Source organism: Drosophila gunungcola, unplaced genomic scaffold (genome assembly GCF_025200985.1).
Source record: "Drosophila gunungcola strain Sukarami unplaced genomic scaffold, Dgunungcola_SK_2 000147F, whole genome shotgun sequence".
Classification (NCBI taxonomy): domain Eukaryota; kingdom Metazoa; phylum Arthropoda; class Insecta; order Diptera; family Drosophilidae; genus Drosophila; species Drosophila gunungcola.
In genome coordinates this window covers 19,564-33,800 of record NW_026453308.1, presented here as the reverse complement: position 1 = coordinate 33,800, position 14,237 = coordinate 19,564, and the positions used below count along the sequence as shown (strand labels likewise).

At 38.5% G+C, this 14,237-nt stretch overlaps 4 protein-coding genes across 4 annotated transcripts; 2 read left to right on the top strand and 2 right to left on the bottom strand.

Annotated features, from left to right (window-relative positions):
- The first annotated feature begins 863 nt into the window (after positions 1-863).
- LOC128265694 (uncharacterized) lies at positions 864-2,694 on the top strand. Its single transcript, XM_053001886.1, has 3 exons — positions 864-1,106; positions 1,232-2,334; positions 2,401-2,694. The coding sequence occupies exons 1-3, from the start codon at positions 872-874 to the stop codon at positions 2,692-2,694; spliced, it is 1,632 nt and encodes a 543-aa protein (XP_052857846.1). The 5' UTR covers positions 864-871.
- A 760-nt stretch (positions 2,695-3,454) lies between these two features.
- Positions 3,455-6,985, top strand: LOC128265692 (mucin-5AC). Its single transcript, XM_053001883.1, has 3 exons — positions 3,455-3,683; positions 3,752-3,910; positions 4,611-6,985. Exons 1-3 carry the CDS (start codon positions 3,455-3,457, stop codon positions 6,983-6,985), a joined length of 2,763 nt encoding a protein of 920 aa, XP_052857843.1.
- A 2-nt stretch (positions 6,986-6,987) lies between these two features.
- LOC128265693 (uncharacterized) lies at positions 6,988-7,760 on the bottom strand. Its single transcript, XM_053001885.1, has 2 exons — positions 7,629-7,760; positions 6,988-7,578 (listed from the first exon to the last, which is right to left on the bottom strand). The coding sequence occupies exons 1-2, from the start codon at positions 7,647-7,649 to the stop codon at positions 7,102-7,104; spliced, it is 498 nt and encodes a 165-aa protein (XP_052857845.1). The 5' UTR covers positions 7,650-7,760; the 3' UTR covers positions 6,988-7,101.
- A 265-nt stretch (positions 7,761-8,025) lies between these two features.
- On the bottom strand, positions 8,026-10,516 carry LOC128265691 (uncharacterized). The gene is made up of 3 exons (XM_053001882.1): positions 10,150-10,516; positions 9,512-9,676; positions 8,026-8,695 (listed from the first exon to the last, which is right to left on the bottom strand). The coding sequence occupies exons 1-3, from the start codon at positions 10,514-10,516 to the stop codon at positions 8,061-8,063; spliced, it is 1,167 nt and encodes a 388-aa protein (XP_052857842.1). The 3' UTR covers positions 8,026-8,060.
- Positions 10,517-14,237: the final 3,721 nt, after the last annotated feature.

Below are 14,237 nucleotides of genomic sequence, written 5' to 3'. Positions count from 1 at the left end.
ACTAATTAAATTCAATTGTTTTAATAAAAAATGCCAAAAAAATATGTATCACTCAATTTATTTTCTAATTATTATTATTATTTCTTACTTTATTAAGATTGTTGTATCCCTTACCAGTAAAAAAGTTTTTTTTTAATCATACACAAAACGGTGACATGGAAAATTAATCCAACCAATTGTATTTTAGGATTAAAAACGCAAAAAATTGAATGAAACAAATAAAATGCAACAAGTCTAGTTATATAAAACAAAAAATAGGTCGAGGATTAAATGGTCAAATTAAAATAGTGAAATTTCTAAAAGTAGACATTGCCCTTAAAGTTAGTTTCGAAAAAAATTCAATAATTTTTTACAGCTAAATAATTTTACCAAAAATGTGCCAATATGTTTTATCAAGTTTTGAACCATAAGCTTTAGCTTTTTACTGCTTAAAAGAGCTTAAAGAAAGCATCACAAGCAGTGTAAGAAACACGAGCATCACAAGCAGTTATTGGTGTTCATGTCAAGCAGTCATTTAAACTTCAGATTGCGTGGTTTTCAGTTTTTACCTTTTATTATTACGAGAATATGGGGACTCAATATCTGAGCCATGGCCAGGCAACCGAGACGAGACCAGAGAAAGAGAATCTGAGTAGGGGCTGCTGGATTTGGTTTTTTCATGTTTCTTGCTTTGGTTTTTTTGGCTTTCTAGCCGCACTTACAATGGAAACGGGGGACTGGCACGTATAATTGTGATAGATGGAAACCGTCTGGTTTTCATATGTAGTCATTGTTGTTTCTTTGGAGATTTACTTTAGCAAAGAACAAGTTGGTCGTATAAATAGTTGTCGAAGGGTGAGCTGAAGACATCAGTTACACGCCAACCTTCAAAATGTGGAGAGTGTTTGCTTGTATTGTCCTGCTGCCAGCCTTGACCTTGTCGCAAGGTCGTCGGGAGGATTACCTGGGGTTTCTTCGTGCCGACGGACCCAAGAATATTCCGAGATACAATCATCGACCCTGTGGCCCCCGAGTTTGCGGCAAAAGTGGGCTTTGTTATCGGAGTTTCGAGAGCATTTGCGAGCTAAACGAATATAATTTAAAGATGATCTTCAGTGGCCAAGACGGTAAAATATAATAAAGTTATCTAATTTATTTGGATAGACCAATATACCAAAGAAAATTCAATTAAAGTGGATTCTCCATTAACACAAATAAAACACAAATATGTACATACTCTTTTTTCTTCCAGAATTCGATCGGACTAACCCCATTTATTGCCAAGAGCCACCACCACCGCCAAAGTTTATAAATGTAGGCTACTATTATAACACTAATCACCGGAGCTTCTTGTTGGGCCAACCGCCACCGTCGCCTTATTCGCCGCCCGTTCCTCAGCCTAGTATTTCCCTTAACCCGGACTATTATAGACGTTACGACATAGTTTCAACACCAGATGATTACAGTCCAGCTCTGGATTATGTACTGCCGTATCCGGAATGGTCTTTTAAGCGACCTCAAACACCGCCGACAAGGCCCCCAGTGAGTGTTAGGCCTCCTTATTGGTACTATCCGTCCAGGCGCCCCGAATCAACAAAGCGGCCTTGTTATGAGAAAACAACAACCAGCAAAAGGACCCCAACAAGAACAACAACAACTGAATATTCCACAATCAGCACAACAACTGAACCAACTACAAAGACGAGGACAACAGTACCTTTAACAACTACAAGAAGCACTGAACCTTCTACAACAACAACCGCTGAACAAACAACGACAACCACTGAACAAACAACAACCACTAATTCAACAAAAGAAACAACAAGCACAGAACCAACCACAGATCCAATAACAACTGAGGTGACAGAATTATCAACAGCTACAGAAACCACAGTACCAACAATAAAAACTACTGAATCGACCACAGCAGAAACCCCAGTAACAACAACAGCAGAAACGACCCCACAAACAACAACAACTGAATCTACAACGGCAAGCACGACAGAATCTACCACAACTTCAACTACTGAAGTTCCTACAACAACGACAACAGATCTTCCCACGACAACAACCACTGATGTTTTTACAACAACGACATCAGATCCTACCACAACAACAACCACTGATGGAACTACAACAACGACAGCGGATCCACCTACAACAACGACAAATGATCCTACCACAACAACAACCTCTGAGGTTTCTACCACAACAACAACCACTGAGGTTTCTACAACAACGACAATAGATCCTTCCACAACAACATCCACCACAGATCCTTCCACCACAGATCCTCCCACAACAACCGATGCCCCCACAACAACAACGACTGAATCTTCCAATAACGCCGGGGTTGTAAGTATAATAATCAATATATATTACCATGATAAAATAAAATTAATGATTTATTTCATTTGATAGACCAAATCGTCAACTATTACGATCAGAAATGCTGACGGTCGTTTACAAGAACTCGATTTGGCAGCCATGGCAGACGCAAACTGTGAAGAGGTCACCAATGTCCTGATAACAACAGGATCAAGAATCGTTTTCCAGTTCACTGGCTGTATTGTGGCATATACTTCCAATAGTTCTACAACTGTAGCTACCACCACAACCTCGACAAGCACCACTGAAACCCCACATGAAATCCCCTACTACCAGTGGTTTGGCCAATCAACGGGCCATGAATCCCATTTCATTTATACCTATTAATGGAAAATAATGGATGTTCTTACTTACCGGCAAAAATAAAGAAAACATAAAGCTTTAAAGAAACAACGAAAATTCACAAATTTTGTATATTAATTAGTTTTTTCTTCAAGAACTAAAGTCCGTGGCGTATCAGCTACACATTTTCAAATTGTTATGGTTCGAATTAATATATAAGTCAAAGAAAAAAAAAAAAACAACAAAATAATAATAGCCCATAAAACAGACAAATTTTGTTTTAAAATGTTTGGTATTTCATTTAAGCCACAATACAAGTAAATAGCGTTAAAGTCTAGTGTCTTATATCATAGGAAACGTGATAATCGCTGTCTAGAAAAGTTCCACACGTGAACTGCGTACTGCCCTTCAACCCATCGTCGAAATCAAGTTCAAGTGCATCTACGTTATGCTTACTCATGCCTTAGCTCATTCCGTTCCGAAGAATTGCAGCTTGCAGCAGACAATTTCACATGACTCAAGGTTGAGCTAAGCCACCGCGATAATGGCCAATAAATTTCATAATGAGTTGCAAGACAAGAATGAAAGCGAGAGAAGAGGCGTCTGGCAAACCGATTGATATGAACTACATAATAACAATGAAGAAGCAATATAAATAATAAAATTATATGACCCAAAAGAGGGTTCGCGACACGTACACACACATTGCAAGAGTATGAGAGCACCGAGTGTTAGGACTGTCCGGGAGTATAAAAACTGGAAGCGATCGAGGTCACGGCATAGTCGCATTTGAATCGTATTCAGCATGACAGTCTCACTTGCAATTGGTTTTGCACTACTCGCCGCCGTTCAGGCATGGGATGAAGGAGCACCCTACTACCCAGCTCCGCACTACTTTGACCAGCAGCCCTATGAGTACCCATGTCCACCATCTGGTCCCGAAAGTATCGTTTGTGCCGGAGCCCCAGGTGCCCAGCCATCCACATTTCCCAGTCCCTGCGAAGTTCGACGATTCAGAGCCCTCACGGGAATAGGTAAGTTCTACCACCTGGATCTATAAGTCACCTCCTGGTACTCATCGAACCCATATTTATTTCTCCAGACTGGGAGATCATCCATGAGAACAGGTGCGAAACTCTGGAGGTCTGTCCGGACAACTGCCAGGATCAGTACAGTCCCGTTTGCGGAAAATACAAGGACACCAGGCGAAACTACAGGAGCGAGTGCGAACTGCAGCTGGTGAAGTGCCGCACGGGACATCGTGAGTATTTTCAGAATATTAAGTTAGTTCCTAGAGACTCTACAATGCTTAAACACTAAATATATAATATAATAAAATATTTACCCTAGATCAAACATATTTCAATGAGCTTTGTAATGCAAAGGCAAGGCTTCAAATATTTTTAATATATTAGAAGAAACTTATTCAAAAAAGCAATGTTCAGAAAAGTCTTTCAAGAAATATCTATTTATTTTAAAGAACTTCGACTGGTTTTATAAGCAACAGTTCGATTTAAGAAATTCAATATACAAAATGGGAAACATTTTATTTCACCCCGAATACCAAACTACTACCATGTCAATTAATCAATTAATCAATATTAATTTTTTTTTAATGTGACGTAAACAGCACTTTGTGATCATAAATTAAGAAAATGAATTAATTTTTACTTTTAAAACAAATATAAACCAAACGCGCAAAAGTCAAGCGCAAGCTGATAAAACTAAACAACGCTTTAGTATTCTTCATTTTAACGGCACGTTTAAGTAAACAAGAAAATGACAGTAATTACGCCCAAACATGGGTATAAACATTTTAAAACCGATATTGAATTTTAAACTTTAACAGCAAATAAAAAAATTACACCTTAGTTATATTAAGCTAGAGAAATTATATGGCTTAAAACCTTTAGATTTTAAACAAGCATATATTTTTATTCAACAATACTTTCTTATTACAGCTTGGAGAAAACATCACGATGGTCCCTGTGAAAGTAGGTATCCAGTCGACCAGTCGCCGCGCCTTCAAAGCTACAATCCCTATGCGATCAGGCCATCCCAGTCGAACTATGGATCTTCTGGATCATATGGCTCTCAAGGACCATATGTACCTCAAGGACCTTATGGCTCTCAAGGACCTTATGGCTCTCAAGGATCTCACGGACCTTATGGACCATACGGTCCCTATGGGTCGCAATCTCAACCTCAGGGCTATCCACACACGTCATTTGCTTCGCCAAAGCCAGCTTATGAGGCGCCAGTCTATAACCCTTATAAGATTACGTGGGAGAACCTGCCCACCGAGTACACCGTTACCTCCAGACCATATCCAACTCCAAGCTACGATTCCTCGCCGGTTACTGCCACCACCACAATCACCACAACTACCGGACCAGGGACAGAAGACACAACAACCACTGCAATTACCACCACACCACAACCAGGGCCAGAAGACACAACAGAAGCGTCAACTCAAAACCCTAGACAGAATATAAAGGTGAATGCAGTGGTGGAAGGACCAGCAAATACAACTACCCAGGAGTCCCTCACAACGGCTTCTCCCGAAAAAGCCACAACCACTGTGAAGCCTCTTGTAGCGAACAAGATTTCGAAATACTCCACGGAAGCCAGTTCAACGGAATCCAGTGTCACGGCTACAACATTGAAAAAATTCATAACGACTGCTTCTCCAGAGCATGCAACGACCACAGCGAGAATGGCAGGTCCTCCTATTTCGATAAACGCCGTAAGGGAAGCGGAGAAGACCACTGAGCAGGACACAAGCACTGAACCAAGTACTCCACAAACCCAACCGACTTATGCTCCTGGGGTTGAAGGGACTACCAAGGCGTCTTTAGACAAAGTCTTCAAAGTAAATGCAGTGCAGGAGAGTACTGAAGAAACCACTGAGAGAAAAACTAGCACTCCCAAGGCCGTACCAACCTACCCAACTTATTCATCCCCAAGTGTCTATAAGGAAACTCCAGTCTACAGCTCTACTGAGACTCCAATCACTGAAAAAGAAGATGAAGAGACAACTGAGATATCATTAGACAAATTGTTCAAAATTAATGCAGTGCAGGAGATTACCCAAAATACATCTGAAGTGACAACTGTCAACGAAACTAGCACAGAATCGAGTACCACCAAAGCTCAACCGACCTACACATCGTATCCCGCATATCCATCACCAAGCGCTTCTAAAACTTATTCAGTGTATAGCTCTACAGAAGCTCCTAAGGCTGAAGAAACTACTAAGTTGGCCTTAGACAAAGTCTTCAAAATAAATGCTGTGCAGGAAAGAACTGAAAAGACTGTGGAAGAGACCACTGAAAAGAAATCTACCTACATAACATATCCAACTTACTCATCCCCAAGTGTGTATAAAGAATCTTCTGTTTCTCCAATCACCGAAGAGGAGAACGAAGAGACATCTGAGATATCGTTAGTTAAGGTCTTTAAAATAAATGCAGTGCAGGAGAGTACAGAGAAGGTATTTGAAGAGACCACAGAATCAAGTACACCTAAAGCCCAGGCTATTTACCCAACATATCCAGTCTACACAACTGCTGAAGCTTTTGAGGACGGAGAAACCACCAAGGCGTCTTTAGACAAAGTCTTCAAAGTAAATGCGGTGCAGGAGAGTACTGAGAAGATAGCTAGCACAGAATCAAGCACACTTAAAGCCCAACCTACCTACATAACGTATCCAGCTTATTCATCAAGTGTCTATAAAGAATCGTCTGACTATGGATCTCCAGAGACTGAAGCAGAGGACGATGAGACAACTGAGATATCTTTAGACAAGGTCTTCAAAATAAATGCAGTGCAGAAGAGTACTACGATTACAGCTGAAGAGACCACTGAGAAGAAATCAAGTCCGGAGTCTAGCACTCCTAACGCCGTTCCTACCTACCCATCATATCCAACTTATAAGACTTCTGGATCTTCTGGAACTACACTGGATGAAGATAGTGGGGCAACTACTAAGAGTTCTTTGGATAGAGCCATAAAGGTTAATGCGATCTCGGAAACGGTTACCGAATCATCTACGGAACTCAGCCAAAACTCCACAACGACTGCTTCTCCGAGCATAGTATCTGGTACTCTAACAGCAATCACACAGGGACTAAGATTTAGTGCGGTCAATAGTTCAAAAACTGAATCAGCAGATATTCCCAAAGTTGTGAAGACAGAGAGTGTCGGTCTGAATGGTACGGTAGTGAATTTAGAGCTGACCGGCAAACAGGGAACCAAGAAGTTGAATCTACACACAAATAGCTCCGACAAATCAAGCAATGTGTTTTTTATATTTTTGATAGTTTTAATTGAATAATCGAATGTACCAAATAAGATAATATTGATGTTGATGTTAATGTTAATAGTGTAAGTTTTGGAAATTATAATTGCATATTGTTGTGTTCAAAAAGAGTTTTTTGGTTTTCCGTTGACTTAGGCGGTAGCGGAGAATGTTTCATTTTCCAGTCTGTAGGCTTTAAAAAACACAATGTAGTTGGACCCAGTCGGTTGATTCACCAGAGATCGCAGATCAGCCAGAGGCATCAAATCGCTGTTGTTCTTCCCATTCTTAAACTGACCAAATGCACGGCTAGACGTTTTCTGCATATCTTGGGGTATTCCATTGGGTTCCTTTTGGAGAGAGTTCTGCTTACGTCTTATGATCTTGCGGCTACGTATATGGATGTCGGTTAGGACATCCATATTGTCCCGCAGTCGTTCCAACTCTCCCTTCAACTGAACAACAAAATTCTTGAAAGTCATGGACACCACGGAAGTGATCGTCTGCAGTTTCAAGTCTTTGTTGTCATCATAAGTAGTGGCACTTTCATTTGATTCGTTCAGCATGCACTTGGGTTCGCCAGAGGTCACGATTCCCGCGCACATAATCAATCCAAAAATAAAGGTGAGCTACGATTCAGTCCAATTAGTTTGGTTTTTTTTTCCAAAAATATGCTTACCATTAAATTGGAGTACTCCATTTTTTTTTTGATTCTATTCGTTTCCTTTCCTGTTCTTGTTTAATATAAATCAGTGGCGCTACTAAAACAAATTGTCGGTAATGCTCAGACAACACTGAAAATGCCTACTTTGATTAAACAGTTGACTAGGTTTGAGTTCCTAAGCCTAAATCTAGGGAAAATACTGACGAAAAAATTTGCACCACTGACAGAAAGAATTTCTGTTATTCTAATTCTAATTTAGTACTTTAAGTCTTATACTTACTTTACTTCAAATCCTTAGTTTTATTGGCCTTGTATTTTGTATACATAAATCGAAGTGATTTTAAGTTTTTATGGTTTTATTGTTCAACTTAACCGGCATTAAAAATAGGTTTCAATAAATATTTAATAGCTGAATCCAGAGAGTTATCGTGGATTTTTCGTAGTTTCTTAAGTGGTGCTGATCGCGTGTGTCATCGCATGCGGATCGTCAGTGGTGGATGCGTCACTAATCTCAGTGGGGCTGGCCCTTAGATTCGATTTAAAGGTGCTGGTGCCGTGAAAATGACTTATCCTGGTTGCTATGGTGGTTAACAAAACTGGCTTTGCTGTGGTGGATGTGGATTTGCTACTTCGGCGGGAATACGATTCCGTGACACGACCCACTTCTGGCAGAAACATCGAGAGCGAGGAGTCGGTGATCTCGGCGTAATCGTGACCCACATCGGGAATATTGTACACATTATAGGCATCCACTGCACGGGAAACGGAGACCATGGGATTGGCCAGTTTCATCAGTTGCTGAAATTGCATGGGCGCGGGACTTGTACTCGTCAAATTGGTGGGCCTAGTCCTTTCCGTTGTGGTGATTCCAATGTCGGTTGGTGTGGTGGTCCTCGGAGTGGCGGTGCTGGTGATCCACGGATCTGGAGTGGCCAGCATAAGGTACACCTTTTTTTGTTCATTAGAAAACTTCGCAACGGAGGCTTTTGTAGCAATGCGTTTAGTTTTGTTGCGGCGCCGATTCTTCTTACGTACAGTTTTTGTGGGCGTTTGGCAAGGACCCAGGTGCAGAATCCGCAGGACTAGACAGTCAGAAGAAATTATATTAGGGATTAAACAAATGAGACGTGGGTAACCAAATCTTATTTAAAGTCTCGTTAACAAAATTTTTTTTGATGTCTTATTTCATAGTCATTATTTATCTTGGTGGTATTACTTGGTGGTAAGCCAAGGATAGAAATTGTTTACATAAGAAACAATATATTATTTGCACTTTTTTTTAATTTTTTTTTTAATGTTTTACCGAGATAGCATATTGTTTTGTGATTTTGAAAAATGGATTATTTTTAAAACTGACCGTTGTCAATTCTAAAGAATTGAAAGTGATTAACAAGTTATTTTAGTAACCATAATTTTAGACACCATAATTGTTGTAAAAAAATATTTATTTCGATAGGACGTTTTTTTTAATTATTTAACAGGTTGATAAAACATTGATAGTGACTACTTTTGAATTAAAAATAGTTCAGCATTCAAAAAAAAAATAGTCAGTAAAACAAAGAAAAGCAAATCCAAATTTTAAATTTATCCTATTTGACGCTTTTTATCAAAACATTTTTAAAACAAATTCAAATTTATATCAACTTTTTAAAATGGAATTTTTAAATAACGCTTTGCCATGATCTGCAGGCCAACTGTCTCACTACGTTTTTTAACTTCTTAGAATACCTTGAATTATACCATAATACAAAATATTTTTCTAGTTTGATGTTTGCTGAATTTTTCGACCAACGATAGTATCGATAGTGCTATCGATTTCTTAACCAACTCTACTAACAGGAAAGTTCTTTAAGTTAAATATAGTAAGTAAAATTATTTTATTTAAATGTTTAACAGACCTTGTTTTGTGTGGCACTCGCGTCGTCGCATCTCGCACTCGTTGGCGAAGGTTTGGGGAAGGGCTCCTCCGATCTCGGCCAGCGCGCAAACTGGTCGCCCCACCTGGGTGCACTTCATCGTCAGGCAGGTGGGCAGGCATCGCTCCATCTCCGTGGGCTCCAATTCTGCATGGCAATTTCCGGAGACACAAATTATATAATTTCAAAATATAATAAAATAAACACAGGAAAAGAAGGTATTTAATAATTGTAAAATGGAAAATCATTTTCAAACTTTTTAGTCTTATTTTGAAATGAAAATCATTTATTTGAAAATAATCTATCAATTGTAAGTACAAATTAACGCATTTACTTACAGAAAGATAATTTTCGTTTTAAACTCCAAAATCTAGTCAAAAATTTGAAAATCATTTATTTTCCATCACGATTTTCAACTTTTAATTATTAATTTATTGTGTTTCACTTTTAATTTTATTACTGTTTATATATATTTTTCCAAATAATTTTTGAAGTAAAGAGTTTTTAATGTTTTGAAACAATACATTGGGTTAATTTTTGTGTGATAATGAGTATATTTCTCCAAAGGAATTTTGTGATGGTTTTTGTTAGCTGAGCAAAATAATCTTTTCCCAACTCACCTGTGCCATACTGGAAAAGTAGTTTCATGTTGGCCGCCTCCAAGCGGCAATCGTTCTCGAAGTAGAAGTTATCCGTGCCATTTGTGGCACAAACCGGCACTCCGCCGGGCTGGCAATTTGGCTGGTAGTCGACATACTCGATCTGCATGGGACCCAGGCCCTTGTGGTCCTTCTCATCGGGATCCTGTCCCACTCCCGCCTCGCCAAGGATTTTGGCGTACTGGTCGCTCGTGTAATGCGGCTCGCTCAGGTGCCAGTTGGCAATGGGTGAGGTCGCCTTGGACGTCACTCCGCCGCCAAAGACTCCTAGGATCGATAAAAGGATAAGGATTACTGATTCCATAATGGTGACTTGCCGCGACTGCATTTTGAATTGCTTGTGACCTTCGTGGATCGCGTCCAGAGCTTTATATTGGATATGGGTGACTTATCGCTTCAGTTCGCTCTGCATTTTTACACTGACGCTGCATTTATCGCTGCTTAGCAACATATTTTCTTATGCCAATGCGATAAGAATCCACTCAGCAGGTGGTTCACTGCACAACCATTCATAGTTATTTATCGCTCTTTGAACTGTGGGTCATTCACGTGCCAGCTACTTTCAGGTCATGAAAACTCACCACCTGTATGTATGTATTAACATAGTATAGTAAAAGGTCTGATTTTCATGAAACTTTTTGGCATCACAACAAATAAAAAGATTACATTTAAGCTGGTTTTGTGTTGTTTATTTTATTGGTATTTAGTTTTTCTAAAATTTATTTTTAACTTGTAATGTAACTTCACTAGCTTTTTAAGTTTTCTGACAACTTGCAAAGTTTAATTTAAGGCATGGTTCATGATATAGTTTTAACAATTTTAACAAAGAGATAGCTAACTCATAGTATAGTTATTAACAAAGTTATTACTTAGTAAACGTACAAATATGAAGCTTAAAAGCGCAATAGCCTAAACGCTTTTGGAAGGCTTTAAAAGCTAATTACAAGTTTTTGAAAGAACTTTATTAGGGTTCTCTACCTTACTTTTTACTTTTAAGCTAAACTAAGCTGTACCAGAATGTTTTAAAGCTCATGATAAATATAACTTTTTATTTGTGTTTTCTAAGTTTTTCTTAAATAAAAACTAATTTATTTACTGTTGCCTGAATATTATTTAGATAAAAAATAACAGTTCACTTTAGATACAGGTCTTGCCAACATTTTTGCCATTCAAGTAGAAGAAGTATAACAAAAAGAATTAATTTTTTTGAAAATTTTTTTTTTTTTTTAAATAAAATAAAGAAGACTTTTAATTAAGAGAATCATTTAATCGAGTGTTTATTGTTTGTATTGATAAATATTGTGATATTTAAATAAACAGAAATGTGAAAAGTGGTTTTAAAAAAACACTTTGTTTTGAAAATTATTTCTTTGAATATTTATTAAATCGAAATTGGGTCAGACAACTTTTTAATAACCTTGTCATCAAGTATCCGCTATACCAAATCAAAAAATGAATCATTTTAAAAGTCATTCTGAATTTCTTTTTGAAGAAGTTAAAAATATTTTTTTTTTTTGCAACTTCTTACGTTTTAAATAGGTTATTTATTTTTTGATTTATTAAATTTCCTAGGAACCTTATCATCGTGTTCTAGTTTATTGCACAAACTTTTCCTATAAAATTCTAAGCTATGTACAATGTCAGGCAAAAATAGTTATTTGAATAACACAGCTGCTTTTACGTTGTCCTTGAAATCGATGTTTGGGTCCGAAATCCCCGCACAGTTTCAGATGTGGTGCAAAGTTTTTGAGCGTCAACAAACAGCCAACTTATATTTGGGCAAGTTTATTGCTTTGCCGTTATTGAAAATGAAAGAGCAAGGGCGTCTGCCCTCCCAGCCCCGCCCCCAGACATTGTGCCACACCCCTCTCCCCTCCAACCACTCTGAACGTCCTGCAACATCCTTTCCACACACTTACACCCCCAAAGACACACACATTCGTATAGTAATCTGCATATGCTTATGTGTGGGGACCAGAAGATACAATTTATTAAACTCTCCTTACACATACACAGCTAAAAATGGCCAAAACAAACAACAAAAGTTTCCGATTCCCTTACAGGACGAAGGGTCCTAAGAAAACCAAATCCAATATGGAATCGGTGTGCTGTGCGGCACGGCAACAATGGAGAAAACGGAAGTCATGGAACGGAAACAGGTCGAATAGGAGAACGCAGCGTCAAAATACAAACTTTGAATTTCGACAAGATAATAATACCAATGTATACCGAAATAATAAACACTGTCGATAATCAAGACAGTGTGTTCCAATTTATTGCCAAAAGTCAACAAAAAAATGGATCTGCTTAGTGTTAAGTATGAGGTATGAAGTATGCCATAATAAACTTGGAGTTATATAACAAAAAAAGGGTCAACAAAATATGCAAAATGTATAATTTATTAAGGATTAAACTTAAAAAAATGTACCAAGAGTATACATAATTAAAATGGCAAAAATAAGAGTCATCATGCAAATACCCAATTTTAAACGTTGATAAGTTTTTATAAAAATATATGCTAATCAAGCGCTGGGACTACATAGAGAGTTCGAACTTCGATGCTGCCCCTTGATGACTGCTGCTTTTGCCATTCAGTTTGCTTTCTATTTTGGCCGCGCACAAAGCGAAGGGGGTGAAAGGGGTGGAAAGGGGCGAAGGACGATGGGCAGGGTTTGCCTGAGTGTTTGAGTGTGTGTGCGGGCCAAACAATAAACAAACAAACAAGCTGCTAAAGTGTCACACATTCATCATACATTGTAATATGCCTGTGGACACGACCGTAATATCCTGCATACCAACTACTGCCAGACTTGGCCAGTAACCAGTCACTGGTTACTGTCACTGGTCACTGGTCACTGATCACCGGTCACTGGTTAATGGCCATGGTATTTTTTCATTGCCGGATTCTAGAGTTGGAAAACCGAAAGAGATGGCGGTGGCAAATAAATAAAGACAGGAAATAGCGAATTGCAAGCCGCAGCCACACTAAGCGAAAAAGTTTCATGCAGATATCTTTAAAACTAATAGAGTAGTTAGATCGACTCTCCTAGTGATGCTGATCAAGACTATATACATATACCTTAAAGGGTCGGAAATGTCTCCTTCACTGCGTTGCAAACATGGTTAAATCAAGTTTAAATATATTTCTCAATTTTTAGCTTATAAAATGGATTCGGGTGAATTTGGCAAAAGTAGTTACTAAATTGTAATTCTTGTCAATATATAAAAATATGTTTATATGTACTGGTAGATGAGCATAAAATTGAATTCTGACATTAATTTTCTGTTTCAACTTCAAAATTTAACTTCAAATTTTTTCATAGTTGCAATGGTAATTGTTAATAATTATTTAACCATAGGCATCTCTTAAATTGGTTATTAAAGTAAGTAAGTAACATTTCTCCCAGTGCAGTGTGGTGGGTGGAACAGTCGGCGCGGCAGCGCTCGGTGGTGCGGTTGCAAAACTATGGAAAAAGTGCAAAAAGGTCAGTAAATTAATGTGCGCTGGATAAACTTTGAATGTGTCGTCCATGTGTTTGTGTGGGTGTGTGTGGGTGTGAGTGTTTGTGCAGGCATGTCGGAATGTGTGTGTGTGTGCTAGAAAAGCTGTCGGTGGGCGTGGCTGAGCCGCCCCCAGGCTGACCGTGAGAGCAAAGGGATGGGAACATTCGGAGGGAAGTTTGCTTTGAGTTACGGCCTCTTCGGTTCGCAAAAGCCACACACACAGGTAAAAAAACAAGCTCACTGGCACACAGATACTCAGATACTAGCACTCACACTCTTGCAAACACTCACACGTGCACAACACTTTCATTTACACAAACACAAACAGAATTCAGATTTTACCAAAGGGTTATCGAGAGGGACGAAAAAGAAAAACATAATAAATAGAACCAGCAGCCGCATTTATTTTTCAATTTATGCTACCAAGGATAATGATAAATTCGTTAGCTGTGCCGCATAAATTTACTCCAACTTGAAGCGGCCCGTCTTAAATTAGATGTTAAATTTTCAACTAATAAATCAATATTTACATAATTTATACAAAT